We start from the raw sequence: 26636 nt of genomic DNA, 5'->3' as shown, positions 1-26636 counted from the left end.
ATAAAAAGGCCTGTCAGCTCAAATGTTGCACACAAACATCAGTAGCATTACAAAGTTATTGTGACAGTAATAATTGCTATAGTGTGTGTTCAGTAACAGTGTTAAGTGTTCAGTAACAGGAATATTCCTGTCTCTCCAGCTCTTTAATAAATAGAAAGGGGTTTTTTTAATCAGGTATGTGACACATTTTCAGCCAATCAGGAGAAAGTAGCTATTTATGAGCTTAATGTTCCAGTTCTAATTGTGTCCGTTACATTACAATTCCACTTGTTACTTGCGCAAGCAGAGCGCGCAAGTAATAGTTTCGCTATTAACTATTACATTGAGTTCACTGTATGTCTACCGGTACCACTGTACAATACTGCCCGCCTTAAAAAAGCGATATATTACCCCTGAAGTAGCTGAACAGTTCGCACACTGTCTAAATGGCATACCCACCCTCACCCTGCCCTCATCTGTTGATGAATTAGTTACGGCCTTTAACAATAAATTAAGGTCAACGCTTGACTCTGTAGCGCCTATAAAATTTTAAAAGCTCTCCTCCAAACAGAAGCCCCCATGGAAAAATGAGTCAGTAAACGAGCAAAAACGGCATTGTCGGAAAGCCGAACGTACATGGAGAAAAACTAAACTACAAGTTCATTTTGACATACTTAAGGAACAACAAAAAACATACAATACAATCCTCAGAGAAGCTAGGCAAGCACATTTTTCAGAACTCATCCTAAAAAATAAAAGCAACCCTAGAATACTTCAGCCTACTGAAGACAAAACAAAAAGCTGGAGGGACCGGGAGACCTCTGTTACTGAACAAACACTATAGCAATGATTACTGTCACAATATAGAGCTATTTAACACTGTTACTGAACACACACTATAGCAATGATTATACTGTCACAATATAGAATTATTTAACACTGTTACTAAACACACACTATAGCAATGATTACTGTCACACTATAGAGCTATTTAACACTGTTACTGAACACACACTATAGCAATGATTACTGTCACACTATAGGCCTATAATTATTTAACACTGTTACTGAACACACACTCTAGCAACACATACTGTCACACTATAGAGCTATTTAACACTGTTACTGAACACACACTCTATAGCAATGATTACTGTCACAATACAGAGCAATTTAATTTCGGTAACCAAATGGACTCCAATAGTAGATCTTTACACTCTCAATAGTTTAATTGTTGTTAAGCATCTGCTTAATTTCCCCAAAAAACACAATCAGAGAATGTAGAAGATTGCTACTTTTAATCCTTTGTTTATACAATGCTGATGTTACTTATATGTGGTTAGTGACTGTGCCTGGTTAGCGCTCTTAACATGAGTGCCTGGGATCGTTTCCCGCCAATTTCAAAGAATGTTTGTTTGCTTCCCGACAATTTACCAGAATGTTTGTCCTTTTACCAACCAAAGAATACTCTTTTCACCTCTAGTCGATTATTTATTCAGCATTTGAGCCACGGACCACCATTTGAGGCCATTTAGCCTCTCAGACCCATTTGAGCCACTGACCACCATTGTGAGAGTCATGTAAAATGGTGGTCCGTGGCTCAAACATGTCACTTATGAAGTTACTTGTTATGTTTATAATTATATATGTTACTACTACTTTGTAAAACTGTGTTCTACTAGCTCCCAGTCGAGGACTGAGTAGTTTTCCTTCTTAACAAACAAAATGTTTTTGCATAAGTCAAGGTCCTTTATTCATTCAGTATCTGAGCCACGGACCACCATTTGAGGCCAAATACTGAATGAATAATGGACCTCGACTCGATGCAAAAACAATTGTGTTTGTTTGGTAAGAAGAAAACAAACTCTCAGTCCTCGACTGGGACGAAAACCCGGGCCTGTTGTTTACAAATCACCGACGGTTTTACAAAACAATAGTAACATCTTATATTTAATCATCATAACAAGTAAAACAACAGCGTTAAGTATTAAATAACATTAATTATTTACCACGAGAACGACGTGTGACGTGGCACCCTCAACAAACTGATCAACATCAAGCCCGCATCAATGCGTCTGCGCCGTATTTGAGGGGGGCGTCACTTCCTTCCGGTGCGAGGCTCCGCCCACGAGTTTTTCCCGCGAGCGAGTGTGTTGTAGTCATTTGTAGTTTACGTCCGGGTCCTAGTCAAGGAATCTCTTAGAAGGAAGTGAAGTGGTCACGTGACTGGGCTGCGCCATGACACTTTCATGGACACTTTCACGGGAGCCAAACTACACCCGGAAGTTCGGCAGAATGCACTGAAGCCAATGAGAGCTCAGTGACCAGCCCATGAACAAACATTATTTAATGAATGACTGAGACCTTTTGTAAAGTGATCGCTTCTGGAAAATAAAATAATATATATAACACGTTATTTTAACACGTCTTATTTTTGAGTGGTGCAACCACTCCTACAACCAGCTTGCAATGTCCTCGTACGTGTTTGTGTGTCTGTGTGTGTGTCTGTGTGTGTGTCTGTCTCGTACTTGTTTGTGTGTCTGTGTGAGCATGAGTATGTGACTTAAAAATAGCAGTAGGGGGCGCCAGATACAGTGAGAGGGGTAGTGACTCTAATGAGAGAGAGTAAGAGAGGTAGTGACTCTAATGAGAGAGAGAGATAGAGAGAGAGAGAGAGGGGGGGGGGGGGGGGGGGGGAATTGCACCACTCAGTTCACACGTGTGTGATTTTTTGATGTGCATACTACTTAATGTGATTTATTTTTTCAAAGAGCAGAGAGCAGCCCAGGCAGAAAACTTACTATGTGCTCTTCTATAAATACCTCAATAAAAATAAATAGTTATTAAGTCGAAAAACAACCACTCGGAAAAAACGTGTGATATCACTTATGTCTTCTTTCATATTCCTGAACCAATTATATGACAAAGCTCGCAATCGTTCATGTATATGTTTGTTATGAGCTGATTATTTGTTTTTGTGAGGCATTAGGCTACGGACCCCCATTTCTTTTTATACTGTTTTTATTAGGCATTTTTGTATGACATCAGAATATTAATGATAACGAGTAGTTCAGTTATAAAAATGAAAAAAATAACAGGCAATGTAAATGTTCCACATATAATACATAAAAGACAAAACAAACTTTTCCAACAAATTAAGTGAATTACAGACATTCTTTTTTTACGGACCCCCATTTAATGGCATTTCTGGGACCCCCAATTTATATTGTAAAATCAAGGTTATTGTAACTCAGAGAAACTCTAGAAATGTGTACATTCTGTCGGATCCTTTAGCTATAAACGGAATGACATTTTTGGCCACAACGTGGCTTAGCTCTGGTCCATAGCCTTCTACTGCTTCTACGATTCTGCCCTGCATTAGAGCTATGGAATCAGAGCTAGGTGTCGCTGGGCTGTGGCGCTGCCAACTGACTTTTGTGTTTACTTTTTCCCCTCTGCTGTTCTTCAGACTTCATGATCACCTTTTAGTTCCTTTATCACAGCGAACAATCAAATCAAGGTGTGTGAAATACTTCTGTAATTAATGACTTGTTGAGTCTATCTCGCGATTTTGGCCTGGATTTAGTGTTTACGCCACATAGGCTATAGGCCTACATGATCGGACCTAGCTCTGGTCTGGTAAAGACGAGCATGGAAGGATATGTATTTGGGTCAACCATGTCAGAAATGCAGTGTCTGCTGTTCGCCTCAAGGAGGCAGTATAACCGCTCCAAATCCAGTGAGCAAAGAACTGTTCATTCAGAGATTCATATTTCAGTTTTAATATTTTCCGCTTCAAAGAAGATTACCATAAAAACACAAAATCATTGGGTTTTCAAGGCATGCGTTTGGGTCTTTATACAGAATTGATTTGTTGTTTTTTTCATCACAGTAAAATTCTCAGTGTTCATTTAACTCTAAGAAGATGCGACTGTGCCCCTCTCTTCTCAAGCAGCATTTTAAAGCAGTTAATAATACAGTGTACAGGGTTATGAAACATGTTCCTTTATAAAAGTACACTTTTTCAAAGCTCAGTTGCTCATTTCTTTTTACACTTTTGTCAGAAGGCTAATAATGTACAATATGCAACCTGACGACCAAGCAACTTGCAGTACTGAGGTTCATTTTAACATTTCTAATTTGTACATTTTTTTTTCCCAAGGCTTGACCGATGTCAACTCGTTTTCTTTTTTTACCAGACCTGTGTGGAAGCCAACAGTTCATCTTGATACAATGATAGATTCGAGTGGCCATTTGAAACCTATAGCTCACACTCCTGCCTTCTTTGTTGACTCAGGAAACAGTCTCCCTTGTCAGAGTTCACAGGTCCACCAAAACTGAAAGCAGTAGACACTACACAAGTCCATGTTTAATTCTGGTCTACTGCTGTGTTCCTAAATTGATGTGTATTTGGCTGAAACATTTTTGTGCCAGGGACTCCAATAAGAGATGTGTCAACATTTTCCCCCAAAAGTAATACCACTTTTTTCTTTTGTTATCGCTGTGTGAAAAAAAGGAAACATCGATGTCTTTTAACACACTAGTAGTATTTGAATAAACAACAGAGAAGTATTTATAAAAAAATGTCACATATTAATACCTAAAGACATGCATGGAAGGATATGAATTTGGCTCGTCCATGTACAGCACAATTGCATGATTTCTGGGGCCAAATACTGATAATTGATCCTAATTGCTCATCTGGTAACGGTGCAATTTGGTATCTTTGAAAACACATCATTAATAAAAGAAAAACAAAACCAAAAAAACGAAATATTGTATATATATTTAAAAAACTGGTGTAATAATAGTAAACTTGAAAATCATAATAAAATAAGTCATTTTGTTGAAATCGCATTTTCTCGCCCATCCTATCTCAGTGGTGAATCAGCCGACAATACGGTCCATGGTTCTGAGGCCAATGTGAATGACCATCAACAGGCTGTAAACCCAGGTATGCATGGATGTGAACAGAGAGGGCGTCCATAGAAGGCAGGATAAACCTTCCACCAGTGATCGCACTGGCTGTGGCACAGGAGTTGACTTTGACTGCTGTCACTCCAAGTCATCTTCAGAACAAAGTTCAATCCACAGCGTCTGGATCTGCCCTTAAGGAAATACAAAACATTAAAAGTGCTGTAACTGTAAGTGATATTTTGTCGTTGAATAAGTGTTAAATAGCTCTATATTCTAACAGTAATCATTGCAAGTGTTTGCTCGGTAACCGGGATCACTCCAGCTCTTTAGTAAATAGAAAATATTTTGTCTCTGGATAACAGTTTAATCAAATCAGGACAGAGAAAGGACATACGACCAGTAAGACGCCTTGAGGGCGAGAAGTGACCTAAAGGGCGAGGTTGATCAGCCTCGTTGACGGTAGACTGCTGGGCGAGCGCTGGCACTTTGGCATGGGGGGTCAGATCAACTTGGAATTAATTCTGTACTGGCCATATAAGGAGCATGTCTTCATGAGGTCAGATCAACATATTATGGAATGTCAGAACAGGTCAGCTCCATACAGTATATGGAGATCCGAGGGTGGTAGCGGGGATATTCTCTTGAGTGTACAGGGTCACGTGATGTCACGTGATGGGGGCTTGCCTGGAGTGACCAACCAACACACTGATGGGAAATGCTAGATTCCATAGTAAATGTGATCTGTGGTTGCAATAAACAAGTGAAATTGGAAGTGATGAAACAAAACAAAAAGGAGCAGAAAAGAATATCTAGAACACTACACAAACACAAATTAATGGCATAATTTATTTGTTTTGGCTCTTATTCACACATTGTCATCGATTGACATAAACCGCTCAAATGAACTGTATTAATCAGAAATGGAACTGAGACAGGGTGAGATTGTTACTGAACAATTACTGTATACTAGCAATGATTACTATGAGAATGTTAAGCTTACCAACCCTAGCAGCATCCCTTTTCTTGGGCTGAAGTAAAATAGCTAATCTACAAACTCACAAAGCATTGCATATATATATATATATATATATATATATATGGATATGAGACAAAAAAGGGACTCCTGCACATCCAAAAAGACCTGTGGGAGGGAAGTCTAGTTAGCAGGCATAGACATCAAATAGAGAAAAACCTTCCAAGGAAGGGACTGCACACTAATAAATAAGTTGATGCAGTAAGTTGTCAGTCTCTGTTCCCTGGAGTGTGCAGTCCCTTCCTTGGAAGGTTTTTCTTTATATATATATATATATATATATATATATAAAATCATTCCCAGAGAACATACCTGTTAAATTAGCGCCTTTTCAGGATCGTATTTGTCATCAAGCTCCTCATCAGAATCTGAAAATGAAACATGAGTCATGAGCTCACACATCCAGCCAGTCTAACTAGCAGCTCACACTATAGGGTAATCATAGCAACCTGTTAAACCCAGCTCACACTATAGGGTAATCATAGCAACCTGTTAAACCCAGCTCACACTATAGGGTAATCATAGCAACCTGTTAAACCCAGCTCACACTATAGGGTAATCATAGCAACCTGTTAAACCCAACTCACACTATAGGGTAATCATAGCAACCTGTTAAACCCTGCTCACACTATAGGGTAATCATGGCAACCTGTTAAACCCAGCTCACACTATAGGGTAATCATGGCAACCTGTTAAACCCAGCTCACACTATAGGGTAATCATGGCAACCTGTTAAACCCAGCTCACACTATAGGGTAATCATGGCAACCTGTTAAACCCAGCTCACACTATAGGGTAATCATGGCAACCTGTTAAACCCAGCTCACACTATAGGGTAATCATAGCAACCTGTTAAACCCAGCTCACACTATAGGGCAGGGCTCCCCAATAGGCGGCCCGCGGGCCATTTGCGGCCCACAGAGCGCCCCCTTGTGGCCCATGAAAGAATTTCCCAAAAAATATATTTATCTTTTTTTTTTTTTTTTAAGGGTCCCAGATATAAATGGCATTAAATGGGGGTCAGTAGCCTATGCATATCAAACTGGGCATCCATTTCAAATGGGGTCTTGCCCTGAAAATGAATTTTCAGGGCAAGACCTCGACCTCGCGCGTGCAGACTCGGCCCCCAGCCTGGTACGCTAGTCAAAATATGGCCCTTGAGGAAAATTAATTGGGGAACCCTGCTATAGGGTAATCATGGCAACCTGTTAAACCCAGCTCACACTATAGGGTAATCATAGCAACCTGTTAAACCCAGCTCACACTATAGGGAGATTTGGGGTTTAACCCTCCCAACTATCAGGAGGGGTGTTTAAACCCCACATCTCCATTTCAAGCTTTATGTCTAGTAATTATCTGCAAAGAGTATCCTGTTGTGTGAGCGATCCAATCTTAAACCTCTAAGTAAGTACACTAAGTAAGTACTTTAGTATGGCACTTGTAAATATATCTCTGCAGAAACCAGCTATGTCCCAATATATATATATATATATATACACACGCACACACACACACACACACACAGAAGGCAAAGCTCTCTGTCTACCGAGCAATCTTCGTTCCTACGCTCACCTATGGTCATGAAGTGATAGAATAAGGTCGCAAATACAAGCGGCCGAAATGAGTTTTCTTACGTCCTTAGCTAGCTCATTCCATCTGTCTGTCCATCAAACTTTTCACATGTCGAACAATAACGGAGAGTAGACTATCTGACATTATTTTAATACATTTCCTCCCATTACCATAGACGGCGATCTTGGGCCATTGCCAACAGAATGCACGGAAAAGGCAGAGAAGAAGAGCCGTGATCCGGCCGTTTGAACCGGAAGTGATAATCGGCAATTTTCAAGCCAGGCCGTAATCTGTCACTAGAAACATTGATATGCTAACCGGGAGGTTGAATTAATGTTTTATTAAGCTCCTAACATTGTCATTTACCTCATTCTAAGCCCTAAAGCTACTAAAGACTGCAGGTGCGCGTGAACGGAGTTTGGGAATTTTGGCTGCTCCTACCATGGAAGCAAGTTGTGGCTAGCGACGGAAGCTAAAATAATTAATGCTCTTTTAACAAATCTCGTGAGGTTGTGAATGGTAAAGGAGGTATCAAGATATCTCGAGGGTGGCACAAATTGTGTTAAAATCAAAGAAAAGTACACTTAATTAGCCTGTCGCTAACTCCCACCCAAGCCCGTTCTTAGCCAATACCACATTGGCAACGGTTACTAGGTTAGGATCCTGGTCAAGCTTTCAATGCTGGTCAAAATGGTTTTGCAGTGTCAATAAATATATTTGATGTACAGCATGTGTGGACCTCAGAAAGAGGGTTTGTTTTCTTACCTTGTTATGAGCAAACTAGTCCATTCCATGAATTATTTCGCTCCGTTGTGCAGTTTAGTAGTATTAGAAATAAAAAATAGGCTCTCATTGACTTCCATTGTAACGGGGAAACAACTCTCAAAGTCACTCTTTTAGAACACTAAGCTGATTCTGACCATTTATGAGTGACATCAGGAAAGCTCATGCGGTTTTATTTTTAATAAAAAAATTCAACGTTGTCTTGTTTTTGTTTTGACTACGGTGTTGCCACATTGTGTGAACGATATAAGCCAACCCATCTCCAAAAACAAGCCAACTCTTAAAGCCAAATCAAGAAAAACAAGCCAAAACAAACACAATAATATGACCATATATAATCCTAATAAAGATATTGTATGCATTTATCATCATAAATACTATGTAGGCCTATGTCTATGATAATTCATGTTTTGGTATTGTATTACAGTAGCCTACTAATTATTAGCCTTAAGCCAAAAGTAGCGGGTAATAAGCAGACTTGGCAACCCTGACAAGTTTGTGTGGAAATAAGTTCCGGTTTGCCTACAAAACGATCTGATTGGTCCAAATCTGTACACACACTCCTGAAGTAGCCTCGGTCCCAGGCTTACCATCCAGACCGTTGGATGTAAACAAATGTATTTGATCTCGTCCACTTGTCACAAACGCCATACACAATTTTGGACGTGTTTGAGGGAGATGCTTTAGGAGAAATGTCTGGGAGTCAGGACTGCAGCTGGGTGCATCTCAAACAGCATGGTCGACTTGTTTACAAACGAGGAACACCAGAACCGCTTCACTGTATATCTCCAACCAATATAGTTATTTTATAAATCTATCAAAAGACGAAAAATAAAACGGCATGAGTTTTCCTGATGTCATAAACTGTCAGAATAATCAGCTTTTGTTGTGTTCGCTTATGTGCTAACTGACTTTTGAGATTTCGAGAGCTGTTTCCCCGTTACAATGGAAGTCAATGAGAGCCTATTTTTATATATACTATTAAACTGCACAACGGAGCGAAATAATTCATGGAATGGACTAGTTTGCTCATAACAGGTAAGAAAACAAACCCTCTTTCTGAGGTCCACACATGCTGTACAGCAAATATATGTATTGACACTGCTTAACCATTTTGACCAGCATTGCAAGCTTGACCAGGATCCTAACCTAGTAACCGTTGCTAACGTGGTATTGGCCAACAACGGGCTTGGGTGGGACTTAGCGACAGGCCAATTGTGCCATAGGGTTTTATTGCAGTGACCTGCTGCAGACTCTGGAGGGGAGTAGAACTGTCCGTCTGACATTGGACCTGGTAGCATCAGAGGAGCTCTCTCTGTGGCGTCCAGGATGGACAAATATCCTGTAAGACAATGACATCCTCATTCATTACATCTTTATTGATTACATCCTCATTAACATGGACAGATACTCTGCAAGACAATTGAGACAATTCATCCTCATTCATTATATCACTAATTACATCATCATTAAAGGGATAATGCACACACATTTGGGTCATTTTATCGTCTGGCTTTTGGGAGCACTGCCATAGTTTTTAAGTTGGTTGATTCAGTACTTTATTAATTTTATAAGAGACGGCCCCTTTTCAATTGTTATTTCAAAACATTTACAAAAAAAGTTACCTTATTCAATGATTCAAAAGAAATTCAATGATTTCTTTCAGTAATTTCAGGGAGATAATCAAATAAATTCCATAAATTAGAAAACAAATGTTTGGGTTTGGGTCCCCCTGGCCAGCCAAGGGCGCCTGATGGAGGGGAAAGGAACTGGTCGGAATAACGTTTTCCTTCCATGCACTACGTCCGGCCGGGTAAACTCCCCCCTGTCAGGTGAAAAGAAGCAGCTTGGACTCCTCATGCATAGAAGGAAGCATGAGGTCAGTTCGCTGTCCCCCAGGTTGGCAGACGTGTAGCGCCCAGGATTAGATAATTGACACTGGGTGAAAAAATGGGTTGCAAAATCGTGGGATAAAAATTATAGATTTAAAAAGGGTTTGGGTCCCGGGCAAACGTCTAATTTAACTTTTTGGGTCAGGTTGGGTAACCACTGACCTACAGTATAACTGCATTATGAAACGCATGACTCACTGTTCTCATCCTCGGCCTCCTGAGGCAGCACCTTGAAGTCCAGCAGCCATGTTTCTATCCAGGCCAGGACGAAGGAGATGATGGGGAGCAGGTACCCAAATGCACCCTGGGAAAGGAGCTGGGACAGAAGGACAAGATTGATATCGGCGCTGTCGGGCAGAAACCTCATACAGTATATCTCCATATTTAAAAATGTGTCGTTTGTTTTCACCGTAAATGAATGCCATACTTCATAACAGCGTCACACAAATGTAGCAAAAAAAAATTGTTTTGAGCTTGTAGATCTGCTATTCAATTATTTATTGTTTGCATTTAAATTTAGAAAGTAACAGTTTTTGGACATAATGATGTTTCAAACCCGACAGCAAGTATATGGCCGCAGACCCCCATTTGAAAATAAATTGTGGCAGGGACTCCCATAAGAGAAGAGTTGTCAAGATTTGTCAACACCTTTAAAAAACAGCCAATCTAAAAGCTTGCAACACGACGACAAGACATGACAAGTGAGCTTGTAGGGGTTTGGTGGCAGGTTCTAAACGTGGTTCTCAAACGTTTGAATGTCGAGGACCACGAAATGTATATGTATTTGGCTGCGGACCCCCATATCAAACAATGTTGTGCCATGGGGGTCAGCGCCATTATGCCACCGGCGCGTTGGTCCGACTCACCTCATTAACACTCACTCACACTGTCCCTAACCACACGCCAAGCCACGTAGTCGCTACTAGTCGGACTAATGCGCCGTTGGAATTACGAGCGGATCCTGTGCCACGGACGCCCTTAAGATTTGTCATCTTCTCTGGTCCCAGAGAACCACTGATCTATTGGGTCTGGATTGGTCCCATTCTATTACAGGTCCAGGGTCTTTTTCTGTTCAGTGTAATACCCATGGGTCCGGATAGACCCATGATTAGCGCTGATCAAGAGTTTTGTGTGTACAAAGTGTAACTTGATGTGATTATTAGGCTGTCATCACAGATACCACATTTCTTCTTTTAAAGAGGAATGGGTCCTATTTCTTTCTTAGGAAATTGATTTACATTGCATCTGAAGGGCTACATAAATCTTCTAATTAAATATGAATACAATTACTTAAAAACAAGTGTTTGAATTCAACCATTGTACAAATACAATGACACCCACCTTTGACACAATGACCTTTACAATCAGGAAGCCACTGCTCACTGCAGTAGTGATCTGTTAAGACAACACACACAATGTCAACACACAGATAAACACCCACAAATGATTTTTTAGAACGCTTGAATGTAACAGTAAACCTTACTGCTATGGGCCACCAGTGGCGTAGTTTACACACTCCATAAGCCAGGATGAGAGACGCAAACCTGAACACTGCCAGGAGCTGAGGAGGAGAATGGAGAGAACGTCGTCAGCATATCGGACACACATTGGCCCCTTTTCCACCGGGGTTGAACCAGTTCGGTTCTTTCTTCCCGCTAAATATTGAACCAGTTCAGAGTGTTTCCACTGAAAATGAGTTGGTTCCGAACCATAAACGTTCGTTCCCAATGTGAACCACAAAACGGTGGTTCAGCTTTGTAATTGCACCGTAGCGCTTTGTGAACCGAGACGATATAAGTGGGTGTGTCAGTAGGTTGGAACTTGTCAGTGCATGGGTTGGAATTTGGGACTCAGGTCGCAGACAGTGACACACGCAACAGATATTTGATGCGATCAACCATCTTTGAACAAAAATACGTTTTGAAACGATCCAAACGTATACGGATGCATCGTGATCCAGAATCCAGCTGAGACTTGCGGGGCGTTATAATAACTTGTAACCTTGACATCACAACCTCGTGGATACTGTTTACATCGGTTTGTGTTGTGCAACACCCTCGGGGCGTCTGCGGGCATGACGGATCCTTCTCCTTTTCAACATTTTGTGTAGCGCCACCAAATGAACCGGCCGTCAATCTGGTGGAAATGCAGCCGGTTCGCGACCGGTTCGCAAAAAGCACCAAGGTTCGGAACGGCACTGTTTCTGAACCAAAGTTCTTTTGGTGGAAAAGTGTCTCTGCTGTCGGCCAGAAACCAACTATAATGAAACGTATGGCATAATAAATATGAAACACATGTGACAGATATATGTGACATATATAAATAAGAGGAGTAACTCACAAATATATCAAAGAAGGAAGCAGTGTAGTCATATTCTAGCACCTCCTTGTTGAGCTGAATCTCAATGCCTCCATTCACCTGCATGAAGACAACACCTTAAATAATACACATCCTCAACACAGGGTTTTAGAACAGTGGTTCTCAAACCTTTTCATTTCAATGTCGATTCATGTTCAATAAACCATCAGAAAAAGTATTTTATCAATCATACAGGTTGATGCCTTTACTCACAGTGAGAAATCAACCCTGTTGTGAATAAACTGTATGTGAATGTCACTTTATCGTAACATTCACCTTCTGTGTGTATGTGCTCATGACACAAACAGTTCACTCAAATTGGGGAACAGGGACAAACTTGTCAAAATATGTTATGCCCATGAAGGCACATACATCATGTATTATTCATATCCATGCAAAACGGCCTCTATAACAAATGTTATTACTCTTAGCAGTCTGCAAGCGTTTATCGTAATTCACGAATGCCAAATAAAATATAAACCCCTTAAAGAGTAGTTCACCCAAAAAATTACTTATTTCCCATCAACTACACATCCCATGAAGCCTTGAATTCATGGGAGTTTTTTTGGTGGCCAGCGGAGTCGCAGAGTCTCCTACTGAGTCTCCTATTGACCGATGACCCGGTCATCAAATTATTGGCTCAGGAATGAGACAAAAACAAGAAACTCTCCATGAACTCAAGGCTTCATTGGGTGTGCAATTGATATAAAATAAGACATTTTTGGGTCAACTACCCCATTTTTAAGATATTTTTGGGCCTATTCTGCCTTCATTGATAGATACAGTAGTGAGTAGTCTGACAAGATATGGGCAGACAGTGATGGGGAGTGACACGCAGCAAAGGTCATCAGGATGGGGAGTCGAACCTGCGGCATGCTGTCAGGCAATTTCATTCTTTAAAATTAATCATAAATGTTTTATCCCACGATTTTATCCCCTCCATCAGGTGCCCCGGCTGGTCAAGGGGAGGCAGTTTACAGCATTTGTTTTGTGAGGGTACCTACCCTAGGCTAGGTGACACGTGGATAACATGCAAGCTCTACACAGACATTCTTTCAAATTAAAACATTTCAATTAAACTACCCTTATTGTTTTAATGATTATGACCATTGTATATTTTTCTTACATTGAGCTCTATGATCCAAAGCAGGGTGATGAAGAGCAGGTCAAAGGTCACGAACAGACAGAAGGTGCGTCGGACGTCAGAGATGCATTTCTTCTCTCCCTCGTACGACTCCAGTCGGGCCGACACGGGCGTGTTGTTCACAGAGCCCGCCTCCCTGCCTGTGAGCCGCGAACTAGCACTGCTACTGCACCGGCTGTCCATCGCTGGCCACGCCCACTACCACACACACACACACAGGGCCGGTTGGCTCCGCCTACTGCTGAATATTCAGGAGGGGTTCTGGGGGTGGAGCTTTGTCCTGCAATGTCAGGGGGGTGGTGTCATCGGTTACTGGCCCAGCATTGGAACCCCGCCTACTGTACTGTTAAGTTACCCTCAGGAGAAGACACACCCACTTAGTGGATATGACCACGCCCCCTGGAAGAGGTTGACATCACTCCTGCTGGAAAAGGAAAACAGATAAAGGAGAAATTATTTTGAATCAGTATTTTTCTTTATCGTTTAGTAGAGATATAGTGGGTAACGACTCTGTCCTTTCATGCCAGCAGTTCCCAAAGTGGGGTCCGGGGACCCCTAGGGGCATCAGCTAAATTTGAAAATAATTTGAAATTTGAAAATAGCAGATATGCAAGCTCAACATATTAACAACACAATTCTTGTATGCGGCATATTTAGGGATGGGATGGGACGATATGAAAATGACATGTCACGATTATACTGGCAAACATAATATCGATTAACGATATCACGGTAATCAAAATGTGCTTAAAACTTTAAATAGCACTTTTGTCAACCACTTGAACGCCCAGCATACCTATTCTGGGGAGAACGTTTGCTCAAAATAGCCGATCTACAAGCTCACAACACTGCAACGTGTTGACGCATTGTGAGCCCGTAGATCTGCTATTTCTCTTTTTTTTTATCCCACGATTTTGTAGTCCATTTTTCACCCCTGTGTCAATTATCTAATGTGATCCTGGGCTCTACACAGCCTCCGCCAACCTAGTCCCCATATATGGGGAACATGGGGAGAGCAACGGACTTGAACTCATGCTTCCTTCATGCCTGAGTGTCCAAGTTGCTCCTTTACACCTGACAGGGGGGAGTTTCCCTGGTTGGACGTAGCGTGTGGAAGGAACACGTTATTCCAACCAGTTCCTTTCCCCTCCATCAGGCGCCCCGGCCTAGGGCGAGGCAGTTTAGAGACCAGGATTACTGCATGTTTTTTTAACACAAACATTAAATGCCATTAACAATAAAGAGATTTAATGTTTGTTTTGTCTGTGTTTTTCACCATTACATCACCTAATCATAGCACCATGAGTTAGACTTATATATATATTAGCGCCCCTCAATTCACACGGGTGAGATTATTTTTCGTCACGATAAACATTAATAACGGGTCTGCGGTCAAATACAAGGGCCAAGAAAAGGTTTGAGTGAATTTCACTTTATATTCTATTCTATCGATAACTCTTTGATTAATTAAAGTATCTTGAAGTGTGCTTTTGATTATAAATTGATTGATATTACAATACATTGTAATCTGTCTGCAGTTCCAGACTGGGTCAGTAGCTAGACTAGCAACTGAATTTCAGGATCAAACTTCCTGTGTGTGGTCATCTGTTATATATGTTTTACATGGCACTATCAAACATTCCAGCAGCAGGAAACTGGCACATTGCAAGTTGCAACAGTAAGACTAAGGTCCTTACACACTGGCGAATTGGCGACGCGATTTATTCGTGCGAATAATTCGCATTTTATTAAAACCAATTGAAGTCAATGCAAGCTTCCACATCAGTGGCGAATTTGCGAATGTGCGAAAATGCGACCGTTTTCGCTCTTTATTTGTTCGCTCTGGTGTCGAATTTTGCAGACATTCGCAGGCGAACTGCAGCACCACTGACCAATCAGAATGCAGCCCAAACTTGTTGCTGTAAACAGCGGCGTTCCGTACAGTAGCTGTCAACAGAGCAGCCGTCGGTCCGGCTACGCAGGTCGGGATAGCACAGCGGCACACACTGTTGTACACCTCCCCTCCTACAACTCGTTGGGTGTGTGTGCGCTCGCGTGTGCGTGCGTGCGTGCGTGGCGTGGACATGGCACATGGGTGTGCAACGCCAACAGAGCAGCAGTCGGTTCGGCTACGCAGGTCGGGATAGCGCAGCAGCACACACTGTTGCACACGGTCACACCTCCCCTCCTACAACTAGTTGGGTGTGTGTGCGCTCGCGTGTGCATGCGCGCGTGCGTGCGTGGTGCGTGGACATGGCACATCCTATCCTTACACCTGGGAAAAACTGAATCCATCCTCTTCGGATCAAATAGTAATCTCAGCAAGGCAGATGGCTTCTTGGTTAGAGTGGGTGACAATATTATCACACGAAAAGATCAAATTACCTACCTAGGTTCCATCCTGGAGGCCAATCTTTCCGGTGATAAGATGGCCACCAACGTAATCAAAAAAGTCAATCAAAGAACAAGATTCCTTTACAGGATCTCCTCACTGGTCAGCAAAAACACCTTGAAGACCTTAACAGGAGCCCTCGTACAAGGTTTCTTTGACTATGCATCCACCTCTTGGTACCACAGCACCTCAAAGGCCCTTAAAACAAGGCTCCAGACCTCCCAAAACAAACTGGTCAGGCTCCTACTTGGCCTCACCCCCCGAACCCACCTCACCCCTGCCCACTTTGACAGGCTGGGATGGCTTAGGGTCGTCGACAGAGTACAGCATCTTGCAATGGGTCTGGTCCACAAGATTCGATACACCACCAAGATACCCATGTACCTGTCTAAATACTTCCTTAATGTAAACGAAGTCCACACCCACAACACCAGAGGGAGTGCAACAAACCATGTACAACCCAGATTCGGCACAAACAAGGGACTAAATTCTTTTCGCTCCTATGCCACCAAAATGTGGAACGCCCTACCAACAGTCATTAAGACATGTGAATCCCTTGACTCCTTCAAAACCGCTCTCAAAGGGCACCTACGGATGGCTGCAATTCGAAACTGGCCTCTGTAAAATCTGAATCCCCCCCACCCCCCCCACCCCATTTTCCCTCACTGTATATTGTATCTTTTCCCTTTTTTGCTTCCCATATGATGAATTTAGCTACATAGAAATGTCTATTTGTATGTCTCTAAATGTTTGTATGTCTTTAAATGTTTTGATGAATTGAACAATGTGGACCCTGTTGTAAACAAGTGTAATGCTTAATTGGGTCGTCCACTCACAGTTGACAGTCTTTGTATTGAGTTTGTGCTTAAAATGTACTGTAAATTCTACAAACTGTTAATAAATATTTCAATCAATCAATCAATGTGCGTGTGCTAACAGCACGCAACGGCAACAGCGAGCAACGGGCTCCGCCAGACTTTGGTCTGTATGTAAGGTGGTCTCAGGTAAAGTGGGCCATCACTAAGGTAAAATGAGCCAAGGTTTCTGCCTCCTAGACCTTTGAGTTTTAACAGCCAATGCTGCACATCATGTGCACACAGCACATATGTCTTGACACAGCTGTACTTGACAAAACAATTGATTTGATTGGTCTATTTTTTATTTATTTTTACCATGGCAGCCATTTTTCAAAATGGCCACCAGCAACAACTGTTTTCTTATGAATGATGGATATAATATGATATTTCAGACTCATTTACCATATAGTACTTGGTAAGTGTCTTTTGCATAATTGAAAATTGTCATTGAATATTCAAGATGGCCGCCATCACTTGTATGATTGTCTGATATGGGTGATCTCGGTGTCAAATCAGTATTTTTTTATGATCCAGAATTCAATCTTTGGAATTGGCCAGAAGCTTCCTTCTACCTCACAAATGAATATCAACAGGGCATGTGTATAAGCTCAGAAGCCCATACAGCCCGCGCAGTCTTTTTCCCGTGGCCAACATGCTTGACACAGTGTCACAACCCGTCAATGCATGGAACACTGGTATAGTTTGTGTGCTTTCTCCTGCCATATCCCTGCTGCAATTTAATGGGCTGCTATAAGTATCGGAAATGTCTTATGGTGCTGACTATGTTCATGACTTTTATTGACACACCCAATAATAAAAATAGGTATTCCATTGAGTATCTCATGGTCAGAAACCATGAAATAGATACCAAGTTTGCGTTTCTAGCTCATCTGGTTCAGAAGTTCAAGCCAAACATATTTTCTGCGTGCTAATATTGTGGCGGCCATATTGGATTTCATGGAAACTTTCAATGCAAAAAATGTTCGTATTCATATTATTGATCAACCTGTGAAGTTTCGTGGAAATATCTCTGTTAAAAAAATTGCCCTATTCACCCCCCATTATAACTAATAGGGGCTAATATTGGGGCGGCCATATTGGACTTTCGCCCAACAATTGACCAGGTTGTCCATATAGGTTGTGATCCTACTGGGTCATAGATATTATTTCTGGTGGACAACTTTGTATGTTATGACAAATGCAGGTCAACCCCCTTTGCCCCCTGGGTAAGTTATTAGTGCAGCCACACCCGGCAGCCAGCAAAAACTAAAGTCCTCAATGGGCCCAAAAGGTAAGGGCCGGCCCTACCTGGGCCCTCATCACACCATGTACACTCAAGACACTGCCCCCGCTGCCACCCATAGATCTCCATATATGGAGCTGACCTGTTCTGACATTCCATATGTTGATCTGACCTCATCTGTACACTCAAGAAAGACACGCTCCATTTATGGCCAGTACAGAATTCATTCCATATGTTGATCTGATCCCCCCATGCCAAAGTGCCAGCGCTCACCCAACAGTCTGCTGTCACCCAGGCGGATACATGCATGCTCGCTTCTTGCCCTCAGGGTGTCTTACTGGTTTTATTAATACAATGTAGGGCTAATGACATTATTGTGGGAATGTGGGTATAGCCCCTCCTATATTCAGCTATAGTGTCGATTTTTGTCCTAACAAAAACATGAAATGCCATTCACAATGAATGGAGAATTTACGTCATGTGTCTGAGCAAATCGCCGATTTTTGTCCTACACAGACTAAATTCCCATTGACAATGAATGGATAATGTACGATGAAAAGAGCACCCCTCACTTCACACGGATGTGATTTCTTTTAAATCAGAAATGACTGTTTTTCTTTGCAGCTTGAGTGGCCCATTTTAGCTGAAAATAAAAAAAATAAGTCGGCTAAGCAGTATACGTGATCACCTTATCATTGACAACTGAGATTGCTTTCACCCATGGCATTTACCCTGAGTAGTCATATATGACTGATATTATTTCATCTGTTGCATTGCATCTCCCGCCATAACAACCATAGACTGTTTTATGTCAAGTACACTTGTAGCGAGAATCATGTGCATCCATTGGCTGTTCAACTTTAAAAAGCAAGGCTAAAGAAAACGGTGGCCCATCTTAGCTGATCAGGTGGCTTATTTTACATGAAAATGCTACATCTTAAAAATATGTGACAGCTTGTTTCAGTCAGAGGCTGTAGGGACTAAACTATTATTTGTTATTAAATACATTTAACTTAAACATGATATTAAACAGTCAATAATAATCATATAACCCCAATTTAGTGTCATGCATTGCTTTATCTCAGTTTAATTACCAAATTGCCAAAAAGTGGCCCAAATTAGCTGACATCCCCCTATTCATAATTTTATTTTATCGACGGCACGGGTGAGCAGCCGACCGGCCGTCGATCCCAAATGACTCTGGACTCCACTTCACGGTAGTGAAGAAGACAAGAAGTGGTGGAAAGGATAGTAGGATATACCAATACAAACAAAAGAGGTATTAGCGCACGCTGCACACCAATTTATTGAGGATCGAGGTGCATGCTGACCACGGGACGGGAGACAAACTTGTAAAGGATCGGTTGCACAGCTCGTAGTCACGAATCACGATACAGAACACTTCTATTAAAGACCAACGTTTCGGCACATGAGTGCCTTCTCTTTAGGGTATGAAAGAAATTAAGGATACCAATAATGACATAACGCAGGAGAAGAGTAGTGGAGTGGAGGAGGAGGAGTTGTTCAAGTTAAATTGATGCGTTGACGTTATTATGGTATTTACCATAGGCAATATGCCAATATTGAAAAAAGTTAAAATAACCAGTGAACAGGCTCATCAAAAAGGTAAGATTTGCACTAGGCTATTTCTGCTGTGCAGACCCGTTTTTGACCCGAAAATAAAGACTTTATAACCGGAATATATGCCCACATGCACGGGCGCGGCCGGTACCAGTTGTACCATATGTGGGCCGGTACCAATTGGACCCCTCCATCTGTGAAGTACTGGATACGGGGGTATTAAAGAAAGGATACCAAAGCGGGAGGGGGAGGAGAGGAGAGGAGGAGGGAGAGGAGAGGAGCTATAATCGCACAATACGCGTCGCATATAGATGTGTACACTGCATAGGCAAACGCGAATAAATTCGCCGGGCAAATATTTCACATTTTCAGATCGCTTATTCGCATCGCGTCGCTAATTCGCCAGTGTGTAAACATTAACTCAGCACAGGCTCCTAAACTCTATGGGGAAATGCTCCAGGACAGATACAGTAGGTCTGTCACCTAAACGCTATGGGGAAATGCTCCAGGACAGTTACAGTAGGTCCTCTATGGGGAAATGCTCACAGTAGGTCTGTCACAATCCATACTATAATTGAGCGAATGTCTGAGTGAGTGTGTGTCCGACCGCATTTTATCTCCTCATTATCTCCTCACTGCCTGCACCAATCGCTCCCACTTTTCACACAGGCATTGACCATATGAATATGGAGGGCGTGACGGAGCCCTTTTTTCGATTTGACACATTAATGATTATTAATTTATTTATTAGTGAATTAAAAACGCACCCGGGTGCAGTACCCCCCGCAGCCACAGGGCGGCAAAACTCCAAGTGAATTGCATTTTGGGACCGTCACTGATTAATACTGGGACACAGTTTTCCGCGTAACTCCATATAAAGGTGCATGTCAAACTGGGGGTCCTTGATACTTTTCAAATGGGGCTCTGTTGTCTAATAAGTGTAAATGTTGCGGTCCTTAATTGCTCTTGCCATGAAAACGTTTCCCTACCATGCATTTGTAAGAATACTTTCATGTTATACTGCTGTTTTTATTCATAAAAACACACACACACACACACACACACACAAATATATTATAGAAGTTGAAATATATCGGAACGGGTAAGGACTAGTAATTACATAATCCTCTATTCATCAGAATATTCTTATCAACATAATCCTTATAATCATTTCCATGTCGAAAATGTTTAAAAGAAAGACATAGCAGATCTACAAGCTCACAACATGAACGAGAGAGCTTGTACATAGTCAAATAGACAAATTTCAAATAGACAAATGTTTAGTATAAAATTATTCAATGTAGCCTAATTTGGCATGGTTAGTACATTATTTATTTTTATTGTTGGTATGGTCATTCTCAGTCATTTCTTTGTATATTTAAGTTATCATATCTCCCCTGTACAATTTTGTTTACAATGCCTGAACCCCAAACAGAAATTATTTTGACGGCACCTAATGACTGATTCTCAAGCCTTTTAGTTTCAAAGACCGCCAGTTTGCATAGAGTCTTAGACCAATGGTTCCAAACCTTTCAGGCAGCGACCACCCCAAAATAATCATATTTGAACTGGGGGACCCACCACCCTGACAAGCATTTGGAATTGTAGACTAAATTACATTTAGCTTGACTTGGTTCCACAGATAAATGTATAAAAATAGCTGTACTTCCAGCTCACAACGCCTCGCACGTCTCTTTCTTATCTAATATTTGACAACTTAGCAAATTTGGTATAAAAAGGTCTCGTTACTCATTCTTGCAATAAATATTGGTCAATCTATTCGTGAGTTGTCTGACTGAGTTATTATTATTAACTCCGCCTCTCGGTCTCGAGTGCGGTCCAAGCTGACGCAGCCGAACCCGTTTCAGCCAATCAAAAACTGCTGAAAACAAAACAAATCGATGAATACATAAATGAATAAATGACGTTTCCTCTGGTTGTAATCCAATTGTTACATTTTATTTTCAAAACTCAAGAACATAAATTGGAAAGTGAGTCGTTTTGCTTATTTTCATTTTTCTATTCTGAATTGGAAATGGAACAATACAGCGAATTATTTCCAGTTGCGTTTAGAACGAGAAAATGACAAATAGACAAAATGACAAATTGAAATCGAAAGAACACTACTTTCACCTCTCGTCAGCTTCCTCTTGTAGCTCAAACACCTATCCAGTGTATCCACAGCCTCAAAGCACCGCTCTCATAGCAGTATAATAGACTCTCACTGTACTTCCCTACACCACGCTACATACCACACAGTCACATGTACTACTTAGTCCTGGAATGATATTATTCCATTATCCATAATGTGTAGCATAGTATTGTCATTCAGTGAGTAGTATACGGTTCACAGTATGTCTCTCACTAGGCCTTACACAAGTATTACATAATCTCCTGGTTGAAATAATTTCAGCTAGTCAAAACAATTTATGTTTTGAAGCATGATTGAACATTATTTATTTCGGTTATTATTGGTTCTGGTCAGTAATTTCTATATCAGTAATAATATGCTTTAACAGTTTAAGATATTGTCATATGCAGTGTCATGTAAATAGGTTTTCAATGTAATAGTTCCCAAGACCCAGGGGTGGTCTTTTAGATGGGTCCCAGCCAGGGGCCAGGGACATTTTATGAGTTCTACTTCAACAACGTTAGAGTACCGAGTACAGTATTGCAGGACCCCTGGAGGGTGACATGATTGAGTCCTTTCTCAACAGCAGGATGCAGGTTATTTGCATCACTGCGGATATGTGCCCTGTGCAATCTTTGTTTTATAAACCATAAAAGGCAAACAAAAGTGCCATTTAGTGTGGTTGCCTATAGGCAACAGACTATTGTTATTGCACTCTAGCGCGTAAATCATTGCCCTCATCTGATTGGACATTATACGGTGACATAACTCTTCTAATTGAACAATATCCCTATATAGTTAGTGTTCAATGCCAAAGAACACAAGTAGACCATTGATCAAATGTGTATGAATTAACTGTCATCTAAAATGTTATGGGGTGGCAGTGTCTCAGGGGTAGAGTGGCCGGTAGAGCGGCCAGATGGATGCAAGGTTTCCACTTCCCAGTTCGATCCTGGGCTCCCCCAGAGATAGTGTCAAAGTGTCCTTGAGCAAGACTCTGAACCCCCAATTGCTCCCGAATCCCGATGTGCAGGTTGGTGTTGGTGCTTTGCATGGTTATCTCTGCCATCGGTGTACTGTATGTAATGCGCTTTGGATAAAAGAGTTTTATAAATGCACCAATGATATCATAAATAGTCCCAGACTATAATGATAATCAATGCTTCATGGGGTGAATCATTATTTGGGTGAAGAATTTCTTTAAAATTGTGATTTAACAACACTGAAGGTAACAAATAATACTGTCCACACGGTTTCCTTGCCTCTGTGATGACCCACTTTCCACACCATGGCTTAATGACCTGTGTTTGTCTTATCTTATGGCATGCAGGAAGTAGGAACTCACATAAATGTGGTTCCCCGTTCCCGTATTCCAAAACACACTATAATGTTAAGCTAACAGAGCATCTAGAAGCAGTCAGGGCTGTTCGTCTCCTTGAGGCAATGTTGCCATGTCCACTTATTTGAAGTGACTTTGGGCTTGTTTTTCCTGTAAAGTCGCTTCTAAGTATTTGTGGGTTGCGGTTTTGTCAGGCTTGTTTCTAAAGTGTAAGTTGCTGCTTGTTTCCTATCCTAATGCTGTGTAAACGAGTGGTTCGGTTTACATCTCATGGATAGACCCCCAATTCAATATGTATTTGTCCGCGGACACCATCTGAAAGATTTTGTGCCAGGTACACCCATGCAAGAGTGTATTTAAATTCCAAATATTTCACATTTCTATCAAGATTTTTTGAAAATAGCCGATCTACAAGCTCACAGCACACGTGATCTTGTGATGTATAGGTTTAAGTGTTTCACCAGATTTTGCTGGGGACCCCCTGTGTGTGATCATGTGGCCTAGTTGCTTCTTTTGGGCTTGTTTTCGTATACCCGTCTGCTTGTTCCTCTCGCAGAATCTGGCAACACTGGCAATAAGTCAACTGTTACTGTTCAGTACTTCAGTTCCCCTTTAGGAAGGGGGGGTGTGGCTTGTTTTATGTGCTCATCAAAGTCTAAATCACACTACTGGATGCAGTAGCTGGACAGGACACTGTCACTGGTGCTGCAGAACATTTCAACAGTGGCACTGGCACCCATCACTAACCTTCCATGTAACCTGTCAAATTACTACTACAAAAAGAACAATGACGTCCACACCAGACCTCCCCCACCCTGCCGAACCGTTTACTGTACATAGTATTTTTATTTTAGCCACAAACGTATGTTGTTAACTATGTGACAATAACAAGGACAAAAACATCAGGCTTATCCACCATCTAGCCTCAACATCTACCTATCAATGCAGCCTTAAGCCGGTGTTACAGTTTGACTAGTTTCTGGTTCATCTGGTTTCCTGGGCTGGATTTGCGCGTGCATGAGCCGTCTTTCACAGCTGTCTCATGAAGGGGGCGGAGCTATCTTCTATCTTCTCGGAGCGGAGCTATCTTCTATCTTCTCATTAAATATCCATCCGATTGTTTGTGGAATCTCACTTGTATGAAACAGTGACAACATGCACTTATAAAACACAGTTAGAATGATGAAAATAAAAAATAAATGAAAATATCTGTGGGAAGTGGGATTCGAACAGTCTGAGTCTGAGTGAACCAAAATAACCTTGGAAGCTGTGCGCAAGCCACTACACTATGATGCGCTGACAACTGTTGTAGGAAACGATCTATTTGATCCTATGTGTGTCTGTCCACGCGTGAACCTGGTAACAGTATAGTCACAGCATGCCATTTCATCTTGTGACTCTGGTTTTTTAACAAATATAAGCACTCCGTTGAACTGATCAATGAATAGCTGTAGAAACAAGTCAATGATGTTGCTATAGTCACATCATGAAACACAAAGGGCCGATTCATAGTCCTATTTTAGAGCCGAATAAAAGTCTGTTTAATAGGCTCTGTTAAGCCTACAATGTGACGTCATTTGAGGTTCGGGGGGCGGGCCCCGTCCTAAAGTCGGCTCCTCTGCTACTGAAAATTTCTGACGAGGCGAAATCATTTTCGGCAATACAGCGCTGAAACAGCGGTAAAATAGGAGTATGAATCGGCCCTTTGTGTTTCATGATGTGACTATAGCAACATCATTGACTTGTTTCTACAGCTATTCATTGATCAGTTCAACGGAGTGCTTATATTTGTTAAAAAACCAGAGTCACAAGATGAAATGGCATGCTGTGACTATACTGTTACCAAGTTCACGCGTGGACAGACACACATAGGATCAAATAGATCGTTTCCTACAACAGTTGTCAGCGCATCATAGTGTAGTGGCTTGCGCACAGCTTCCAAGGTTATTTTGGTTCACTCAGACTCAGACTGTTCGAATCCCACTTCCCACAGATATTTTCATTTATTTTTTATTTTCATCATTCTAACTGTGTTTTATAAGTGCATGTTGTCACTGTTTCATACAAGTGAGATTCCACAAACAATCGGATGGATATTTAATGAGAAGATAGAAGATAGCTCCGCTCCGAGAAGATAGAAGATAGCTCCGCCCCCTTCATGAGACAGCTGTGAAAGACGGCTCATGCACGCGCAAATCCAGCCCAGGAAACCAGATGAACCAGAAACTAGTCAAACTGTAACACCGGTGATGGTTATGATTTTAAGTGATTATTATAAACGACAAATAAACAAACATACTGCATCCTGACACAAGGTATAGGTACAGTATTATCTGCCCTGTGATGTTGCCATCACACCAGTGCGACGATGATGTCATATCAATGCAACAAAGTCTATCAAATCACTTGAGCGATTAAGGAAGAGATCACTGCCTAGATATACAAGACAGACTGACAATACATTGATCAGTTTAATGGATCATGGCACAGTAGACATTCATAGTGTTAGTTCTTTATAGTACGTTTGTAACGAAGTGGACCCACACTCTCTGTTCCATTTGGGTGCATTTTAGCCCCGAAACATGACTGAAGGACGAGCGTCATTGTGTACATTCCCAGTTAAAATGGCAATAATTCTATACACAATAATGGGTGACGACTGACGAGTTGAATAATTCAAAATCAGTTTCATTTCAGTCTTCAGAAATGTTTACCAGAAGAAACGCAAAACATGTTCATACCAGCAGCTGCTGTTTTTATAAAGTAGACAATGCATAAAAACAAAACACAATGAACGTTTGCTTACCTTAAACAGAACAATCCATCCGGTCGTCGTTTTTTAATGTCTCTTGTATAAACACACGGAAGATATGATGGGTTTTCAATGCACCACACACACAAACACACACAAACGTACACAAGCACACACAGCAGACAAGTCATCTGTTTTTTTTGCGTCGACACTCGACAGGATGTAGGTTACAAAAACAGGCACGTGGAATTATGGGACGTGTAGTTCTCTTTACGTTTCGAAGCACGCACAGTTTCCGGATGTCAGATGTGTCAGATTGTGGGAAAATAATAATAATTGTGATAATAAAAATAAAAATAAAAGTAATATAAAAAATGATTGAAAGAAATAACTACTACTATTGCTAGTGTGCTGCTTGCTAGTTGCTTATGTTATGGATCTTTGTCATAAATTCAACTAAAACATTTCTCATAACATTTAGAATCAATGCTGTTTGTCAAAGGAGAACATTTAGAACCAGTTTGTTGTTGTTGGTCAAATGAAAATTATGCATGGATAATGAATGGCTCCATTGTTCTGGAAATTCCATTCTGGAAAGGTGTTCCATAACTTCCATTCCTCCATTACTGGTCCATTACTGAAACTGGCCCAGAGATAGGCCTA

The 26636-nt window shown here is 41.3% G+C and overlaps 1 protein-coding gene across 6 annotated transcripts; it reads right to left on the bottom strand.

Annotated features, from left to right (window-relative positions):
- Positions 1-4417: 4417 nt before the first annotated feature.
- stard3nl (STARD3 N-terminal like) lies at positions 4418-26160 on the bottom strand. Of its 6 annotated transcripts, none has more exons than XM_083783037.1 (9): positions 26028-26160; positions 13661-14102; positions 12517-12594; positions 11660-11737; positions 11518-11571; positions 10375-10492; positions 9528-9626; positions 6238-6297; positions 4418-5087 (listed from the first exon to the last, which is right to left on the bottom strand). In XM_083783037.1, exons 2-8 carry the CDS (start codon positions 13859-13861, stop codon positions 6245-6247), a joined length of 681 nt encoding a protein of 226 aa, XP_083639163.1. In that variant the 5' UTR covers positions 13862-14102; positions 26028-26160; the 3' UTR covers positions 4418-5087; positions 6238-6244. The 6 variants fall into 6 exon arrangements, with proteins under 6 accessions (XP_083639163.1, XP_083639161.1, XP_083639159.1 ...); XM_083783035.1 differs by having other exon boundaries at positions 4418-5380; positions 6242-6297; XM_083783033.1 differs by having other exon boundaries at positions 4418-5121; positions 6242-6297.
- Between the last annotated feature and the right edge of the window lie 476 nt (positions 26161-26636).

The sequence above is a fragment of the Protomyctophum parallelum genome (genome assembly GCF_964188405.1).
Source record: "Protomyctophum parallelum genome assembly, chromosome: 14".
In the NCBI taxonomy this organism is placed as follows: Eukaryota; Metazoa; Chordata; class Actinopteri; order Myctophiformes; family Myctophidae; genus Protomyctophum; species Protomyctophum parallelum.
Note: the sequence above shows the minus strand (reverse complement) of the source record. Positions and strands in the feature narration are given on the sequence as shown.

Excerpts from the sequence above, each read along its gene's own strand:
- stard3nl (XM_083783037.1), bottom strand. The coding sequence starts at position 13,861 with ATGGACAGCCGGTGCAGTAGCAGTGCTAGTTCGCGGCTCACAGGCAGG. Across the intron at positions 11,738-12,516 it reads CTTCCTTCTTTGATATATTT|CTCCTGGCAGTGTTCAGGTT; the intron begins GTGAGTTACTCC and ends TCTCCTCCTCAG. Across the intron at positions 9,627-10,374 it reads GGAGGCCGAGGATGAGAACA|GATATTTGTCCATCCTGGAC; the intron begins GTGAGTCATGCG and ends ATTGTCTTACAG.